We start from the raw sequence: 18,485 nt of genomic DNA on the forward strand, positions 1-18,485 counted from the left end.
GTACAAACAGCATTATCACAAACAATGAGTTGTATCGATATAACGAATCGATCACATCTGTTGGTTTGAAAATAGACGTGTGGTAGATAAAAACAAAATGCTGCCCCCTTGTGGACGACCCTTCTTCAAAGTCAGGTGAGGTTGGTTTTTTTTTATCAATGTTGGGCGTGCAATAACGCCGTCAACAAGCCGCTTTTTGTCGTAAACTTGAATGAAACCAGTTTCCCCTGTAATGTATGGAAGCATATGTGTCTCATATTTCATAATAATAGTAATATGCATGATACAAAGAAGAAAAAGACATTTGAAGTTCATCTGTGTCAAGAAATTCTAGCACTAGACAGGTAATAGATAATAGGTTGTTGTTTTACAATGAACAAGTATTGTAAGACAGGTTTATATGGTTTATAAGAAGATACAAACTTTTTGGTTAATAAATAATACTGTAGCGACTAACGTTGTTGGGGCTCCCTTAATGTGTTCTGTGTTACATCGTTGCTCCAGTGTGATTGGATGAGCGGGAGAATGGGCGGAGGAGCAGACAATAAAAGAGGGGTCGTGGGTGCATGAGGGGAGAGAGGATGGACGCGTTGATGGGAAGTTCTGATTATCGTTGTACTGTATTTGGCGTGGTTACGGCCGACAGTAACTGTTCCTAAGTCATTAAAAAGCCTCACGGTTAGAAACAGTCGCCTCCGCTTCATTATTGCGTCGGTGGGACGCTACACTGGTGTCAGAAGTGGGATGTTGACCTGCAACCAGTGCTGCAGTGGGTGGAGGCCGGCCGCAAACCTGAGTGGGGGGAGGTGGCAGGGTGCTCCCCCGGTTCCAAAGGACTCTTCGAAAAGTTTGATGCTTTGAGACTGAAGGATGGAGTACTTCAGAGGGCCTGGAAAGAGCCGGCTACCGGAGAAGAACGGTGGCAGGTGGTGGTCCCTCGTACGCTGAGAAACTCAGTCCTCCAAGGTTGCCATGGAGCTGCAGGGTCTGGACACTTTGGCGTGTCAAAGACCCTCCGTCGCATCCGCCAGGGGTTCTACTGGGGCCAGCTTAGGAGGGATGTGGAAGACTTCTGCCGCCGCTGTGACATCTGTACAGCGCATAAAGGCCCCCCTGATCGGTCCCGGGCTGAGCTCCAGCAGCTGGCAGCAGGGGCACCAATGGAGAGAGTAGCAGTGGACATCATGGGCCCGTTTCCACGCACAAACAGAGGTAACCGATTTGTTCTGGTTGCCATGGACTACTTTACAAAATGGCCGGAAGCATATGCCATCCCAGACCAGGAAGCAGTGACTGTTGCAGATGCCCTGGTGGAGGGCATGTTTTCTAGGTTTGGCGCTGCTGAGGTCATTCACAGTGACCAAGGGAGGAACTTTGAGTCTGCTGTGTTTTCCGCCATGTGTGAGCGTTTGGGCATGCGGAAGACACGGACCACCCCCTTACACCCCCAAAGTGATGGCTTGGTTGAACGTTTTAACAGGACCCTGGTGAAGCAACTAGCCATCCTCACCTCAGCACACCAGAGTGACTGGGACGAGCATCTTCCACTCGTTTTGATGGCATACAGGTCTGCAGTGCAGGACTCCACCTTATGCACACCTGCTTTGCTCATGTTGGGACGAGAGCTACGCACGCCAGCAGAAATGTCTTTTGGGAAACCCCCCGATGCCCTGGGAGCTCCGCCTGGACCTGAATATGCCAGGAAGCTGCAGGACAGAATGGACACGGCTCATGCCTTTGCCCGCAATCAACTGGAGAAAGCCGGCATAAGGCAGAAGAGGAACTACGACCTGAGGGCCAAAGGCAAAGACTTCAAGGCAGGAGACCTGGTGTGGGTGTATAACCCGAAAAGGAAAAAGGGTAGGTGCCCTAAGTTGGACTGTCAGTGGGTGGGGCCCTGTGAGGTGCTGGAAAAGCTGGGAGAAGTGGTCTATAGGGTTGAGCTCCCACCTGGAGGAAGGCGTGTGACCCTCCACAGGGACAGACTGGCTCCGTACAGGGGTGATGCACGGCCACAGCAGTACTTTGGGAGGTCGTTGCCCCCCTCAGCTACCCCCACCCATGCTAGGGCTGGTCCCCCCGCCAATTCCCCACATGCACCCCCACAGCAGCAGGTGGTCTCGGGACATCACATGGCGCCATCCGTGCCGGCTCCACGGAGGCCCAGGAGACTGAGACTGCCCCCCCCCCCCCACCTCCGTGACTTTGTGTGTGACCCCACGGGACGTGGGACTTTGTAGGGGGGAGGCAGTGTAGCGACTAACGTTGTTGGGGCTCCCTTAATGTGTTCTGTGTTACATCGTTGCTCCAGTGTGATTGGATGAGCGGGAGAATGGGCGGAGGAGCAGACAATAAAAGAGGGGTCGTGGGTGCATGAGGGGAGAGAGGATGGACGCGTTGATGGGAAGTTCTGATTATCGTTGTACTGTATTTGGCGTGGTTACGGCCGACAGTAACTGTTCCTAAGTCATTAAAAAGCCTCACGGTTAGAAACAGTCGCCTCCGCTTCATTATTGCGTCGGTGGGACGCTACAATACTTTTAAAGATATTACTGAGGTTAAGTCAGTTTTTTTTTTGTATCATGCACATTTCATTTAAAACATGAACTTCCGGTCATGTGTCCAACTTTAACTTAACGTAAGGTCAATACAAGGCTTCTTTTTCGTGAGTTAAATGAAAGCAAACGCTACAAAAACAATAATAAGACAAACCCATATCCAGATTCATATATCCCACCTATTCTATAGGTGTCCCTAAACAAGCCATCAAATCTATTAATCAAGTCAATTTTAACTTCATATGGAAAAGGAAAACACACTATGTTAAACAAGGTACGCTGACTAAAAAATATGAAGATGGAGGTCTTCAAGCCATAGACTTTAACAGCCTTAATGGCACCTTAAAAATAAACTGGTTAAAATCATTTATTAGGAATCAAAATAGTATTTGGTTCATTGTTCCTAATAAAATATTTTCCAGCCTAGGAGGGATCCAATTTTTACTCAGTTGTGATTTTGACAATAAGAAACTTCCCATTCAACTTTCGTCTTTTCATCAGCAAGTTCTCATGTATTGGAAGCTCATTTATAAACACAATTACAGTCCACACAACACTCCCCTATGGAACTGCAGATACATCACTATCAGAAACAAATCCATCTTTTTTCCAACATGGTTTCAAAATGGAATTTGGTCTTTAATGCATCTTCTTAATGACAATGCCACTCTCATGTCTTTTGATGATTTCACGGCTAAATATGGTTCACTGACAAATAGAAAAGATTTTGAAAAAATTATTAAGGCCATTCCTCAAAATGTTGTGAGCTCAGTTTCTGATCTGTTTCATAATGACATCTACAGACATCCTACTTTCCCCAAGCTTCTGATTAATGGACACAATATAGCAACTGCCAAACTCCCAAACCATCAAATCAGAGAATATTTTAATGAAACGTCCTTTCCCTACATCTTAAATCCAAATTATATAACCCAATATTTTAATAATTCAAAAAAGAAACAAATACGAACTCAATACTTAAAACTCCCCATTCCTCCTAAAGCCAAGGAAGTCCACTTTAAAACTTTTTCAGGTATTTACCCGTCCAAGGAATTATTAAGAAAACGGTTTGGAATTCCTGAAAACTGTTTTTCTTTTTGTCATGTGGAGATTGAAACAATTGAGCATCTTTTCTTTGAATGTTTTTATTCTGATGTCTTTTGGAATAGTTTACATTATTGGCTTTTCCCCAAGATTCCACTTTTAGCAGACTTTTCTATTAAGGATATCATTTTTGGGTTTATTTTAGAAAACAAAAGCACAGAACTTATTCTGAATGTTGTAATTATTTTGGGTAAATTCTATAAACATAAATGTCGTTTCCTTAAAATCAAACCTTTTTTTTCTACGTTTCACAAAGAACTCTGCTCTTTTTTTTCATGTGTAAATTTCATGGAAAACAAACTTGCTATGGAACTTCAAAGTATCATATGTAAATTGCAGCTTTTTGATAGCCCCCTAAACTAAGAATCATTACAATGTCTATGTAAACCCCCCCCCTTTTTTTTTTTTTTTCTAATTTACTTTTAATTTATTTTTTATTTTATTTTAATGTCTTGTGTTTATTTTATTTTATTTTTCTGTATCATTAAAAAATAAAAATAAAAAAATAAAATAAAATAAAAATAAGACAAACCAACCACATTTCCGGTGTATGACGTCACGCGCCCCTTCTTCCGGGTTGTCAGCGCGGGAAACAGCTGACAACTCGTGCTGAATTGAATGAATTAGAGAAACATCGAGCTGCGATGGATCCCTCTGAGGTTGAATTTCTTGCCGAAAAAGAGTTGGTGAAGATCGTTCCAAACTTCAGCCTGGACAAAATCTACTTGATTGGAGTAAGTGCGGTTATTTTTGCACATCAACCCGGATTCTTTTCAATCTTTTGTTCGGAATTGAACAGTGTTGATGAAATGAACGACTACGATGCCCTTTCATTGTGTGTTTCTTAACACTGATGACACCAAACTTAGTGTGGTGTGTAGAGCAGGAGTCTGCAACCTTTAACCCAAAGGAGACATTTGGGTCCCTTTCTTAAATCACTTATTGTTTTGGTGGCAATTTAATTATTATTATTATTATTATTATTATTATTATTATTATTATTATTATTATTATTATTATTTTAATTTAGCCTTTAAATATTTACAGTAATTGAATTACACCGGTGTTGTGTTTTGTTGTTTTTGACAGGAGCACATACAAATCCATGTCAAACTAAAATACAGCCATTCTTTGTTTATACCCTTCTACAAAGCCAAAGAGCCTCAACAGAACCTCAGGTTGCAGACCCCTGGTGTAGAGTTTGGTTCTGATGCGTGGGCTGATGGTTTTCATGCTCGTCTTCAGGGCGACTTGGGTCCATTTAATCCCGGCCTGCCTGTTGACGTTCCGCTGTGGCTGGCTCTAAACTTCAAACAGAGACAGAAATGCAGAATTATTCCACCTGACTGGATGGATGTTGGTAATATTTCTTTCTTTTACTTTTTTTTTATTTCCCTTTTTTTTTTAAGATGACACATTTGAAAAGAAATGAATAACGGTAACTATAACTTTTTTCTGTAACGTTGCTCAAAGGTTTACTTTGAGGTCATCGTTAACTTGTTACTGATGAGGAGAAACTGACACAACAATGTAAACAAATCCAAAACTGTGAAGTAAATATATTTATGTTGTAGAAAGCATTGAGAGGTTTTGCAGGTTCATCCGTGTAAAAACACTATTCGTAAAATTCAGCTTAAATACAACATTTGAAAAAGCCATTATTTAAATGTTTGAAGACTGGATTGATTTGGTATTTATCGGGAAGTGAAATAACAGCCCAATATAATAATTAGCATTGTGTTTCTCTGGGAATTCTTTCAGGAGTGCAGATGTGAGGTTGGTTGAGTTCAGAGCTCTTTGCTGACTAATCAAGTTCTTCCATGCAAAGCTCCTCAGTCTTTATGGGCTTTCTTTGTGTAAGACTGTTGCAGTCAAATTGAAATTATGTTTTTGGTTGTTTTGCTATTTGTTCATGTATTACGAGTTATATTGTCATAGCAATATTGGTCATTAATATCGCACAATATCGTTTTCCTCATATCGTGCAGCTCTAAGCCCAATGCAGGTGTACTTCTACTGTCAGATGGGTGATTCTTTCATCCAGAAGACGTCTCCACTGATTTGCAGTCCAGGTGGGGGTGCTGTTCACCCCTTCACACTGTACTCAAAGATGTTTGACTTGGATGCAGCTGCTAGCCCATAGAAATCCATCCTTACTCTGTTCACTATTCTAAAGTGTGATGGTTATACAATCTGACCAAGCAAACATGTTGTTTTTTAAGGAAAGGCAGCTGCTCATGTTGTTCATGGACTGTTTTTTGTCTTCCTGCTGTTGATGCTCTGCTTCCTCCTGCAGAGAAGCTGGAGGAAATCCGGGAACTGGAGAAGAGAGAAGAGGCCTTTACGCCCGTTCCCAGCCCCTATTATATGGAGCTCACCAAGCTGTTGCTGAACCAGTGAGTCGCCATTTCAAACGGAACGAAACAGCCTTTCCACGCCGGAGCACACATTTAACTTCCACATATCTCCCCAGTGCATCTGACAACATTCCCAAAGCCGACGAGATCCGCACCCTGGTCAAAGACATCTGGGACACTCGAATTGCTAAACTGCGCCTGTCTGCTGACAGTTTCATCAGTCAGCAGGAGGCTCACGCCAAGGTGAGAGATGCACCTTTGTAGTAGGGCTGCACGATGTGAGGAAAACTCGCGATAATATTTCCGATATTAGTGATCAGTATTACAATGACGATACAAATTGCGGTTAATGAACAAATAGCAAAACAACCAAAAACATCATTTCCATTTCACTGAAACAGTTAAAAAATTAGACTCCAAATGATCCTTGTCTACATAGGTCAGCATCTAACATAAAAGGGCTCCATCCGATTGGTCAAATGCATAAAGGGGGTTATTTGATTCGTTATATACTTCAAGCTGATTGTTTTAGCTCACGTAACCCTTGTGCTATCCTAGGCACTTTAGCATTGGGAGTTGGGTCATCTAGACCCACTAGACAGTGCTCTGAACCTTTTTTCTTCAATGATTTGTGATCTTCACTGGTGTCCATGGATTACATGAAATCTTTCCACCTTTGTCATGGTAGGGAGAACACATCAATGTAAGGGTGGGGTCGTCTAAGATAGCACAAGGGTTAAAGTAACCATTTATTGCAATTTTCACCAGTCTTTTGCGATATGCATATTGCACAGCTTGATCTCACAATAACCATAAATTTGCGATTTATTGTAGGCCTAAATTGTATTTTGCTCAAAAGTTGGAATCTTTCTTTAAAATAAATGTTTGTCTTTAAAGGCAATGATCTTTTTTAGACAACATAGACAAAGAATTCTTTGATTCCCTCCATTTTTTTTTCCAGCTGGACAATCTGACTCTGCTGGAGATCAACACCATCAGAGAGTTCCTCCTGAATTCTCTGAACTGCATGTTCAAGCTGCGCTCCAATCTGCAGGCAGGGTCCAGCGGGAGGACGTTCACGGACTACTGAAGGCTTTAGACGTGGACAAGAGTCCACCTCTTGTGTTATTTGTGTTTATTGGAAACTGATCAAGCAGACTATTGATGGGTTAAAAAGCCTGGAACTGAAAATGTTTTTTGACTTAGTATTTTTAAAACGGCCACACGTTGTAAGTACATTTCTAGTCATTACTTGGATCTCTCTGTAATTCTAAATATACTTTTTTGTATTCCAGGAGGATATTTTGTTAGTTGAGTTTACTAGATGATCATGGATCAGCAGGAAGGTGCCATCAACTAACAAAAGAAACAAAAAAAGGGTCAGTTTTTGTCTGAAATGAACAGATAAACACTTTTTAAAATCCACCTCACAAGCAGTCGCATCCTTTTTGAAGAATTTATTTTATTTGTCTGAAATCACAGCCATATATTCATAAATACCTAATTACTACATTCAACAAAGAATATATTACATTACAATGAATGCAAACAAGTACATTTTAAAAACAGGATTTCACAGCATCTAGACATCCTCCACTGAGTAACAGGGCTATTGCATGGGCGTGCGGGGGTTGGGGGGGTGCAGGCGGGCTGAGTAAGACCCTCCCCTCCCTGCGCCGTCCCCCCCACCCCCAGCGGATTGGCAGCTTACGTCAGCATGCATGCTCCCTTGTTTGACTGACAGGCTGCACCAGTGGCTCTCTACTGCTGTGTGAAAACGACAAACGCTCTTTACTCTTCTGATGTGGCTCGGACCTCGTCGCAGTAAGGTCTCAGGGGTCGAATGGGGGGGGGGGGGTGCGATTAGACAGAGGAATTTAGTGTCAGATCTCGTGTGTGGTGGGAGGCGTACAGTAGACACTTCAACGTACAATGCGAGTCCCTGATCACTGATGTTTGGCGTCCACGTGGACAGCAACTCATTCACATGCTCCCAAATCACCGAGGCACTTGGAAGTAAAATGGTGTGGGTGTGTGTGTGTGTGTGTGTGTGTGTGTGTGTGTGTGTGTGGACTTGTGCTTCAGCCTTTCAAACAAACTACAGTGGGCCCAATTTGAAAACGTTGGATGTCTTTAGACGTCAGGACTGCCACGGCCGTGACCTCAAACGGATCTGGGAAGTTGCTGACATTTTGGGGGCGTCAAAAATCAAACCTGCAGCTGAGCTTGATGGCAGGAAGGAGGAGCGGCGCTCGCCCGATCTCAGGATGAGAGCTGACGGAAGGGATCGAGGCGGAGCTTGTAAAGGAAAATGCAGCATCAAGCAAAGCCTTCCGTTTCTGCCACCAAATGCCCAGCTCTGTTCCGTCACGACTGTTCTGTTACAACATTTTGGCAACTTCAGGTACGAGGGGAATTTATTAAAACAGGCCAAAAAATTTCAACAGAAGAACAGGGACTTTCTTTTTGGAGTGTTTGGCTACCCAATTGCAATTCCTGTAAAAGTAAAGAATCCAAAATGATTTGTATGTCCTCTTTGGCACTGTATCCTTCAATGGCTGCAGTGAGGGCTTGGCCTCATGGAGTCTAACATTAAATAGTCATATTGTGAATCCAATGCTATGTAAAGTCTTAGAAAGTAAAAGTGAAGGTCCAATGGTGAGATAAAGCATCAAAAACCAGTTTCCTCAGCTGACATCTCAAGCCTTCATGTCTTCAGAAAATCAAGCAATCCCTGTGACCATTTCTAGAAATATTGGAACCAGCTGTCTGGTTTCTGAATGAGGGTCTTCAAGTCGTGCCAGCATCAGTGAAGCAGAGCTGGGGGGGAGCTGTTCCACCGGGAGACATGTTGCTGTGAGGGGATGGGAGGGCAGGAGCCACGTCTCGCTGCCTCCGAGTCAGCTTTGCTGGGCTCGGAGGCCGGCTGAGGTGGCGGTGGGCGGGGTCTTAGCTGCGCAGTGCCAAGACAGAATAAGAGCAGGAGGGTTTCCTACTTCCCCTCACTCTGTTAATCGTCTCAAAAGTGAGCTGTTCCGGCCAGCAGCAGTACAAACACTAAAAGCGAGGCTTTCTTTACCCCCCCACAAAAAAAGCATAAACATATAAAAATGGCAGGCTTTCTTTTAAGAGAACAATGATTAAAGTAATAAAAACATACAAAATTCTTTTAAGTCTTCATTTTATATACAATACAAGGCTGAGCAACCTTTTTTTTTTTTAAATTCTTATTTTCAAATTTTCTATTTCGAAATAAAACATTTTCTTAATCCATTCCAAAAAAATGTGCATTTTCTTCCCTAATTTGAAAAGTTCTTCCTTGTAACACAGTACCACCAGGTAGTTCTTCAGCTTTTAAGTGCATTTCCAGTTCAAAAGCTCCCTCGGCCAAAAAAACTATTGACCAGAAGCTTTCGTTTGGAGATCTGGAGCTTTCAAGTCTTGTGATGATGCCCCTGTGGGGGTAGCTGCTCCCTCATTGGCAGGATTGTCTGTGTGGCTGTGGCGCGAAGGGACGTGTGGGCAGAGCAAAAGAGCATCAGGGGGTGGGTGAGTGTGGGAGCGGAGGCGTCAGCGTGTGTTGGCCTTCAGCCTTTCCTGCTCCACCCTCTCACTGATCTTGGGTTGGCTACATTGGCACACGTTAGTGGCTTGTGGTGCAGTCCCCTGGCTAGGCACGATGCAAACACCAAGTGTCCTTTGCTGAAGGACAGCGTCTCTCATGCATTCAACTGTCCAGCTACTCATTCACTCCGTCCATCCACTCACTCAGCGTTCTCCAGCCAGCCGTGTTCTCCTCCACGGAGTTTAGAGGACCGAGCCATGAAAAATAAATTCTTAGTACAAAGGAGAGGTGGCTAAGGTCGGGGGCGGGCAGGGGGCAGTCAGACTGGTGTATCAGGGTCACCTCGGAGGATAGCCTTTGTAATGGCCGCCTCTTGGCCAGTGTGTTTGCGGCAGTGTCAAACACTTCCTATAGTGCTCCAGCTCTGCTTGCAGCATTTCCCTTTCCACGGCCAGCTTCTGTCTCTGGGACATCAGCTCCTGCAGGCACAAACAGTCACTTTAAAAAGAGAGAACATCTGGATCTCACATCTGGGTCTAATATCCAACATTAAAAATGATAATGGTTTGTAACAGTGAACCTTAGCAGGTGATGTCCCAATCATGTGATCGGAAATTGGAATAGGAAATATCCGAATCAGGGATCTAATATTTATTTGATTCTTCTTATGATCAGCGCTATAGAGGTCTGCAGCAGAACACAGGAGGCACACACACAGTTAATGTCACAGCCAGACATTAACTCTTGGGTTTTGTCTTAATGCAAACAGCAACCTACAAACTTAAACTTAGATCAGGGTTTAGTTTCTTTTGAATGAGAGGTGCTCTCGCCGTGTGCTGCCGACAGAGAGACGGCTGCCAAAGGAGCGTCTACAAAGAGCGAGCTCAAAAAGAAAAACATCCTTCATCTCTTAAAGACAACCAAAACTAGTAAATGGTTACATTGATATGAGCTAGTCTTCATCATTGTCATGCAACAACAATTTTTCATCCATTTTTAGGAATTTTTCTAATGTGATCAAACGTGTTCGATAAAGCTACAGTCAAACTTTTTTACATGACTCCGTATCATCCCTATTTACTAGTTAACTGCCTTTTCTAGTCGATAGTCGCTCTATTTTTGCCTGATTGTTTAAGCTACTTCACAGAAGTGCTCCGTTTGAATGTTAAATGATAAATTAAGGTGAATATAATAAAAATCAGGGACTGTTCATCAAATGTGTTCATTTTTGTAACCCTTGTGCTATCCTAGGCACTTTAACGTTGGGTAGACAGTGCTTTTTTCTTCAATGATTTGTGATCTTCACTGGTGTCCATGGATTACATGAAATCTTTCCACCTTTATTACACGTCAATGTAAGGGTGGGGTCATCTAAGATAGCACAAGGGTTAAATGTAGTATTGAATCGGGACTCTGTGTCGACAGATACTCAAAGTCAAATGACCAGGAAATCCCTGATCCCTAAAATGAGCTTTTCTAGGTTTACGATAAGTCAAAGAATCTGCATCTTTCTTCAAAGCTCCATCTCTCCCCCTTGTTTCCACACATGGTTGTCCATTTTTGTGTGTGTGTGTGTGTGGGTGTGTGTGTGTGTGTCTTCCTCACCCCCATGGTATGAGAGAGCTGCTCAGCAGCCAGACTGAGGTTGTAGTTCTGAGTTTCAAGTCTTCGACACTGGCTTTGCAAAACTTGTCGCTCCAAACTTTGCTCTGTGTGAAAACACCGAGTGGAAAGGAAGGGACGAACAGACAGACAGACAGCAAGGTTGGGGTTAGACAAATATCAAAATGTTCCTGTTCTTGTGAAAATCTGAGCAGAATCTAGAAAAAAACAGCCAAACCTAGCAAGAAAAAAAGGAATTGTTCATACGTAACTGAACGAGGTTTCCTATAATAGTTGTAGGAACACCAGTAGCATTCCACTTTGGCAGTTTTATACTAAAGTTTCTACAGTGTCAAGCAAACAATACACGTCTCTTTAAAAATAAATATCTAAAATTTAAAGCAACACACTGAGGTTACCTTCAACATATTCCTGATAAGCTTCAAATATAGATTCTATTCCCTGCCACTTGAATCTTGGCGCTTCATCTTCCTCGTCCTCCTCTTCTTCCTCCTCCCCAGAGTCCTCTGGACCTGACAGGTCCTCTCTCATCCCCGAAGCCTCCTTGTGGGGGGGGATTTGAAAGTGCTGCCCGTTAGAGTGGGAGTGAGAGTTGGAAAGTGTGTGGGGAAATGGCGGGGCGCTGGACTGCGGTGGTCGGCCGGGGGCGCTCTGAAGCTCAGGAATGTTGTAGTGAACAGACGACTCCTGGAGGTGGGAGGACTCGGAGTTCCCTGTGGTTGCACCTGCAGGAGGAGGAGGATGGCAAATAGAGAAACTTACATTTTTAGGGATTTGTTTTTTTCCAAAGTTACTTTTGTGATTTTGTTTAAAAAGGGGAAAAAAATAAAAATAGACAATAGTTAACCAGCAGGTAATTATATTTTTGTTTCTGCATCTGTTAAAAAAATGCTCTTTACCTTTCTAATACAAAAAATATTTGCACGATTTTTGCTCACATGATTCTGACAGTTTTTAAGCATATACCGTAAATAAACGTTTGTCATTTAAAAAAATGTTAACAATGAAATCAATTCCTGCAGCGTCAAATGTGAGCCCAGCAACAGCGTCTTACGGTGAGTGTAGATGCACGCAGGAGAAACCTCTCCTCACCTTTGTTTTTCTGCAGAGCTTTCTGCGTGGACTGAAGGACAGATTCATGGAACTGCTGGGCAAATTCCTCAGGAGTGAAGCTGTCCCAGGGTTTTGTGCGTCCGTTGACGCTGTGAAGCCCCTCTTTGGCCTGCAGAGAGAGCGGGGGCCGCAAACTGCTGAGCAGACTGGAGCTCCTCCTTGAGATGGATCCCTCACTGGGCCCCCGGGCCTTGTCTGGGTGGACAGCTGGCGAGGGGGGCGCTTTTGGCCTTAACGTCTCCCCGTGGGGTTTGGGATGGTCACTGGTGGATGCTAGGCAATGTGAGGAGGAGCTCTGTTGTGTTGTTCTGAGGTGGTGGTCTTCTGATTCAGAGGAGTGCTGTGCAGATGCTGGTTCTGTTATCATGAGAGAGAAAGATTTTTCAGAAATGTTAAATCACTTCTGCTCTGATGGAACATAAAAAAATGAGAAATAATGATGAAGATGCTAAATGTTTGCGAGTTACCAGAGATCTGCGTTGGAGGGCTCTTGCACAGTGGATGAGTTGTGTGTCTGATGTTGTCTAAGGTTATGCTCTTCTCTTTAATGGCTTGAAGAAGCTCGATCACCTTTTCGTTATCTAATAAAAAATATATATTTTTAGAAGTTTTGCTTGGCTTATTTTTTTCTCCCAGACTTGAAAACGCCTATTTCCTCTCCTGTGTGTATGGGTGGTAGTGGGAGGTTAGCCGTGACCACACGTGGTTGGTGGTTGTTTACCGCCATCTGGTGGCAGCAACAGGTAATTCCCACATTGTCAGCTTTCAGTTCTGACGGGTATCCGTACTCCTAAAAAAAGACTTTCCCCCAAAATGTAAAAAATACTGTCATTTGAGCTTTACTAATTCCTCAAAGCCTCCAACTGATTAAGTGAGAAGTTTTAGAAAAAAGTTAAGGTTGGGATAAAAAAAAAGAAGCTATTTTTAAAAATGTATTCAGGATTTCTGTGCAAGTTCTTTGTGTTTGAAAAGTCTTCTCTTATGACTAAGCAGAAGCCTACATTGTGCAGACTTTGCTTAATATTTGCAGCATATAGTATCAGGGTTGACACGAACATTTTCTGACCCCTTTATTAATTCCTTTGGGGCCTGGAGTCAGCATGTTCATGAAAGTGTAGCACTGCTGTTAGGTAAAGAGCTCAGCTGAACTTAAGCATCAGCAAGCATTAGAATAAAGAATGACCAACATTTTCTTTGAGAGCTAAATGGGCTTAAAATAGTCTGTACACAGCAGAGACGATCAAGGAAAATAAAAAAAATCAGACGGATATATAGACTGGCAGATTAAGGCCACTTGATCCTCTTTTAAAGTCTTTTGTTCTTAAAAAATAGAGATACGAGTTCTGATAGGCATCAAGATAAGGATCAGTGCCCCCCTGCATTGAAAACATTGTTACATTTAAGTCTACCAGGTGTAATCCTAATACACAATTATTAAAGTGCCTGTAAAGTGCAGGATGAACTACAAACATTTGCTGTAAACCAGGACTGCCTGATGTAATAATCCCTCACCTCTCCTCTGCTGTACGGTGACATGGGACAGTTTAAACGTGGTAAGAAATCGCTTCTTATCCTCCAGTTCTGGAGCTCGGTCCATCTCCTCGGGGGTGAAGCGAGTGCTGAGCTGAAGAGGAGGTGGGGTGCGTTTGGACTGCGAGGCAGGAGGGGAAGGGCTGCGTTCCCTGAGCATCTTTCTCCTCTTTCTTCTCTTCTGCTGCACAAGCTCATCACGCTGGGCTACAGTGGTCAGGCCAAACACTCCCAGGAAGTCCAGTTTCTGCACGGACATTGATGAAAGCAAAGGAAATCGTTGCTCTCTCTGTGTAACACAGATATGTCAGGCAGAGATGGTTTTCGGCTGATATTTTACCTCCAAGGAATCATCAAGTTTGAGGGGGGGTTGCTCTGCAACTCTTCTGAGATGGGCCTTCACCTCTTCCTCGTCACTCTCATCATACGAGTCATCAAGCTCATAGTAGAAACCTGCAAAAAACACAGGTTCTTCATGAAGTTCCGGTTCAGGTACAGATGAGCTAAAATTAGATCATTTCATATCATTTCCCAAACTTGGAAACATCTGGTGGATACCTTTCTCTCTGGCTTCCCTTCTCCTCTTCTCCTCCAGGTCCAGTTTACTGACAGGCCTCCGGTGCTGCTGCAGAAACTCATCGTAGATCAGCATTGCCTCAGACCCCATCCCTGCAGAAGATACCTGCCCCACTGATGTTCCAGGGATTATTCCAAGTCCTAAACCATGCCTACTGTGCCCTGGATGACCCTGGAAGTTCTTCAGTCCAGCACCACCTTTGATGGGACCTTCCATCTCGTACTGGCTCGACAGTGACAGTGAGGCCCTCTGTTGGCTTAGAAAAGTCTGGGTGGATTTCTCTAGATCGGCAAGGAAAGTGCTAGGCTCCGGCAGGCCTGGAGGACCTCTAAGAGGAGGATATTTCTCCACTTCTCTCCGTTGGGCTCCATCTTCATATTTGGAGGGCCCCGGGGGCATCAAACTGAGCTCATAGTGTCCCATCCCTGAGGGCTCGTGGTTCCTTCTGGACTCTGTAGCGGTTTCAATGAGAGACGCCGGGTTCCAGAGCGTTGTAGGGGGCGGTGGGTGTTGATCGCGTGGTGGCTGGCTAGGTTTTGGTGAGATGAGTGGTGGAGGGGCACCTAAGTGAGGGTGAATTTCCCTGCTTCCTTGTTCATGGTGATTTGGTATAGATCTGCAAACGTAACATTAAGAATGAAAAATCTGTTAGATGCAGAGAACATCACTAGTTCTTTTCCAAAATAAAAGCCCTTGTTAAAAAGACAGTGTTCATGCCGGGCCTCGTTTTAGCCATGTCAGGGTGTCTGTGCTCAACTCCGTTATCAAGCCTTGACAGAGTTGCCCTCAGCAGAGCGAGGATGTGGCCAAGACGCACACTGTCCTCCAGATACACCGGCTGGTTTTTGATCTTGTTAGTGAGGCTCACACACATACACTCACATGGAGGAGAGCACTACACTGAGGAAAGAGGCCAGCAGAAATGACACTTGGCCAGAGAAGAAAAAATATTATAGTTGTATGGAGAGAGGAATGGATTTCAAACAGATAGAAAGATAGGGAAAAAAATAATCCAAAACAGGATGACAGACTTGGAAAAAAAGTTGAAGTTCTGGAGAAAAAAATGTAGTAAACTGAAAGAAAGAAAAAAGAAACAGGTGATGGAAACTTTATCTACTATTTCTTAGTAAGACTACTCATGGTGCATGGAGTGTTAAATTATCCATGCCTTCTGTTTGTGTTTTTATGCGTTTGAATAAGTACGTGTGTGTCTTATCTGCAATCTGTAGCCTGTGAGCTGTGATTATGTGATTATACTGTAGAGAGACTGATAGCAGATGTGTGTACACCTCCTGTCCTTCCATATGAACCACAACTTTTGCAACACACACTGGAAGGCACAAAGCTGTGCACAGCAACAATGGAAGGTGGGTGGTGGCTTATGCTGCGCATGGCTCAAAGGATTAGTAGAGAATTAGCCTTTGTGTATGTTATGGACACACTTGCTGGTTTGAATCCACTTCCTGGTCCTATAAGCTCAATCACTACCCAGACATGGCTGCCTTTTTTCTGTCAGAAGACAGAAACACCACAGAAATAACATAACTGTCTAAAAAAATCTCTGAAAATATTAAACAACACATGAATAATTCCATCATAGCTATCAATTATTGAAGTCAAAATGAAAAGAATGGGTGTTTGTTCTAGTTCATCTAATTTAGCTTTAGTGGGGTCAGCTCACCTATGACCATCTGTCCTGTGATCTGGTACGTCAGCTGGCCGACCCAGGTCCAGATGCTGCTCCAGAACCTGCTGGCGAAATTCAGACACCTGGTACTGACGGTCTTCTTTCTCCTGCCGCAACTTCCGTTGCCGTGCCAACCACCTCTCCTCTTCATTGGCCCTCTGAGCGATCATTGAGGCAGAGAGACCTGTGGCTACAGAGCCCGGCCCCAGGTAGAGGCTGTGGCCTGAAATCAGACTTGGAACAGGGTGGTGTGGGGGGACTATCGAGGAGTGGATTCCAGGAGGGACCGGTTTGGGAGCTGGAAGAGCGGGCTCTTTGGTTTTATCTGGAGGGAAAGAAATGGACAGACCAGTCAGGGATGGCTTACAACCATGGCTCATTTTGTTTATCCCAAAGAATTATTAAAAAGTGCAAAACCACAGGATTTGTGCAAGTTGTGACATTTTGTTCGTAAGACTTTAGCTAATTTGATTTTAGCTTAACTTCAGAGATGGACCATAACCCACAATCATTGATCTATTGTCTTTTAAAGATAAATTGCTTTTCTCCATGTACTGCATGTGTTTTGTCTGTGTGGTTCTTACTTGCATGTTACACAAAATTCAGTAGATAATGAATATGACTTTAATAAGCTATCTTTACAACAGGCATGTGTCGTGCATTCAAGAGCACACTGAATGCGGGTTCTTGAACACGCTTTCAGCATATGGTGTTCACACAAGTCTGTCGCTACCTGATACAAACACATGTACCTACATTTGAAAGAAGCTTGGAACGAAATGTCAAAGCAGTGCAACAAAACACATTTATTTCTCTGTCATGAACAGTTGGTACTTTTGTATTTTGAAAAGTACGCTACCCATACGTCACTACCAAATCAGTCCCTGATTGATCAACGTCCAACCGGTTTAACTTTCAATGAACGTTCAATGGACGCACGTTTTGTACGTAGACCCCAAGCCGAAAGAGAAGAGCGAGGGATGTTGCATTCTGGACCTTGCTTTTTCTATAGACTTTTTATTAGAAATGGTCGATTGAACACGTGGTGTGGTGCCAAGGGTGGTGTAAACGTAGCATAAGATTTACTTCTACCAGACCTCTTGTTCTGGTTGTTTAGTGCAGTACCAACTTAAAACTCTAAAGCAATCAAACCACTTGAATGTTTATTTCCTGACTTGAACAGAATAAATGCTTAGGCAGAACTGTTTGACCAGCAGCTACATAAAGCTCGTGTTTTTTTCATATGACAATCCATAGTGACTTAATTAGTAAGTGCTGTTTCAGCTTTTGGTGAGGTACAGTGTTTATAAGGAGGAAGATAATCAGCCAGGGGGAGTTCGGAGAGTTCATGGACACATACCAGCCCGATTAGGAGTTAGTCTCTCAGGCTTGGTTCGTTCTTCCTGTGCCCTCATGGCGTGGAGCTCTGTAAGATAGTGGTTATCCATGGCTTTGGACGCCTGCAGCTCCTTCTCCCTCAGTGCCCTCTCTTTTTGCCTCTCCATTTCCTTTTCCCTTTCCCTCTCCCTCTCTCGTTCTTTCTCACGCTCCCGCTCTCGCTGGCGCTCCCTTTCCCTCTCCAACTCCTTCTCCCGTTCTCTTTCCCGCTCTCGCTCTCTCTCCCGCTCCTTCTCCCGCTCTGCCTCGCGCTCCCGCTCTTTTTCTCGCTCGCGCTCCCTGTCACGCTGCCGCAGCTCATCTTCCAGCTGAAGCCTGAAAAACAAAGCGGACAAAGAGACAAAAGGAGGTGTTGGTGAAAAAGGACACACATCTAAGAAGTAAAGAACGTGGGACACCTTACCTCTCTGACTGCAGTGCTGATAGGGAAGGGTGTGTGAAGTCTCCAGGGTAGCGCACTCCTGACAGGTGCATGTGAACAGCAGAGGGGTGTATGGGAGGTAATGCTCCCCCTGCTGGCAGTTGATAGAAGGGTGACCTCAAAGCAGAAAGGCAGAACGGGTCATCCATCCTGGGAAATCGGTACAAAAAAAAGAAAAGAGGAGAAAGTCAGTCTTCCCATGCGACATAGCAGAATTCACTCCCATTATCTAGAGTCCCTCCATCTCTCAAAGAAGTGGCATCACCAGTTCCTCCCTTTTAAGGATGTAACCATGTCTGTCAGCTTGCCTGAATAATGACAACAGCTCGGAGGAGACAGTTGTGTGTCTTCGGTATTTGTGTGAGACATCCACTGCCAAGCCCCTCATTAAATCCATTACAGGGCAGTGTGTGTGATGGATGCTGCAGTCCTAAGATCTTGCTTCGCTGACAGAGAAGGAGTGTGCAGCCTCTGTGACAACCCAAACTGAGCAGGGTTACTTTTCACACATGCACACAGATATCTGCACTTTTGTGCATTATAACTCTGAGT

At 43.9% G+C, this 18,485-nt stretch overlaps 2 protein-coding genes across 5 annotated transcripts in view; one reads left to right on the forward strand and one right to left on the reverse strand.

Moving 5' to 3' along the window:
• The first annotated feature begins 4,216 nt into the window (after nt 1–4,216).
• gins2 (GINS complex subunit 2) lies at nt 4,217–7,448 on the forward strand. Its single transcript, XM_023953508.1, has 5 exons — nt 4,217–4,396; nt 4,908–5,022; nt 5,959–6,058; nt 6,136–6,262; nt 6,981–7,448. Exons 1-5 carry the CDS (start codon nt 4,307–4,309, stop codon nt 7,107–7,109), a joined length of 561 nt encoding a protein of 186 aa, XP_023809276.1. The 5' UTR covers nt 4,217–4,306; the 3' UTR covers nt 7,110–7,448.
• A 15-nt stretch (nt 7,449–7,463) lies between these two features.
• The window catches only part of gse1 (Gse1 coiled-coil protein), a 167,920-nt gene continuing 156,898 nt past the window's right edge, over nt 7,464–18,485 (reverse strand). For 3 of the 4 annotated variants that reach the window (XM_011491844.3, XM_011491857.3, XM_011491863.3), the window contains 11 exons: nt 17,916–18,083; nt 17,475–17,827; nt 16,109–16,439; nt 14,409–15,043; nt 14,191–14,303; nt 13,833–14,097; nt 12,788–12,901; nt 12,300–12,677; nt 11,606–11,932; nt 11,190–11,293; nt 7,464–10,063 (listed from right to left, as the gene is read on the reverse strand). In XM_011491844.3, coding sequence (XP_011490146.1) covers nt 9,923–10,063; nt 11,190–11,293; nt 11,606–11,932; nt 12,300–12,677; nt 12,788–12,901; nt 13,833–14,097; nt 14,191–14,303; nt 14,409–15,043; nt 16,109–16,439; nt 17,475–17,827; nt 17,916–18,083 — 2,929 coding nt within the window. In that variant the 3' untranslated portion in view covers nt 7,464–9,922. The remainder of the gene's footprint in view (nt 10,064–11,189; nt 11,294–11,605; nt 11,933–12,299; nt 12,678–12,787; nt 12,902–13,832; nt 14,098–14,190; nt 14,304–14,408; nt 15,044–16,108; nt 16,440–17,474; nt 17,828–17,915; nt 18,084–18,485) is intronic. The other variant, XM_011491852.3, reaches the window with a different exon arrangement.

Source organism: Oryzias latipes, chromosome 3, assembly GCF_002234675.1.
Source record: "Oryzias latipes chromosome 3, ASM223467v1".
NCBI lineage: Eukaryota > Metazoa > Chordata > Actinopteri > Beloniformes > Adrianichthyidae > Oryzias > Oryzias latipes.

Bases quoted from the DNA above. Each gene is read 5' to 3' on its own strand.
- gins2 (XM_023953508.1), top strand. From the start codon at position 4,307: ATGGATCCCTCTGAGGTTGAATTTCTTGCCGAAAAAGAGTTGGTGAAG. The intron at 4,397-4,907 runs GTAAGTGCGGTT...GCTCGTCTTCAG, and splicing joins ACAAAATCTACTTGATTGGA to GGCGACTTGGGTCCATTTAA. The intron at 6,263-6,980 runs GTGAGAGATGCA...TTTTTTTTCCAG, and splicing joins AGCAGGAGGCTCACGCCAAG to CTGGACAATCTGACTCTGCT.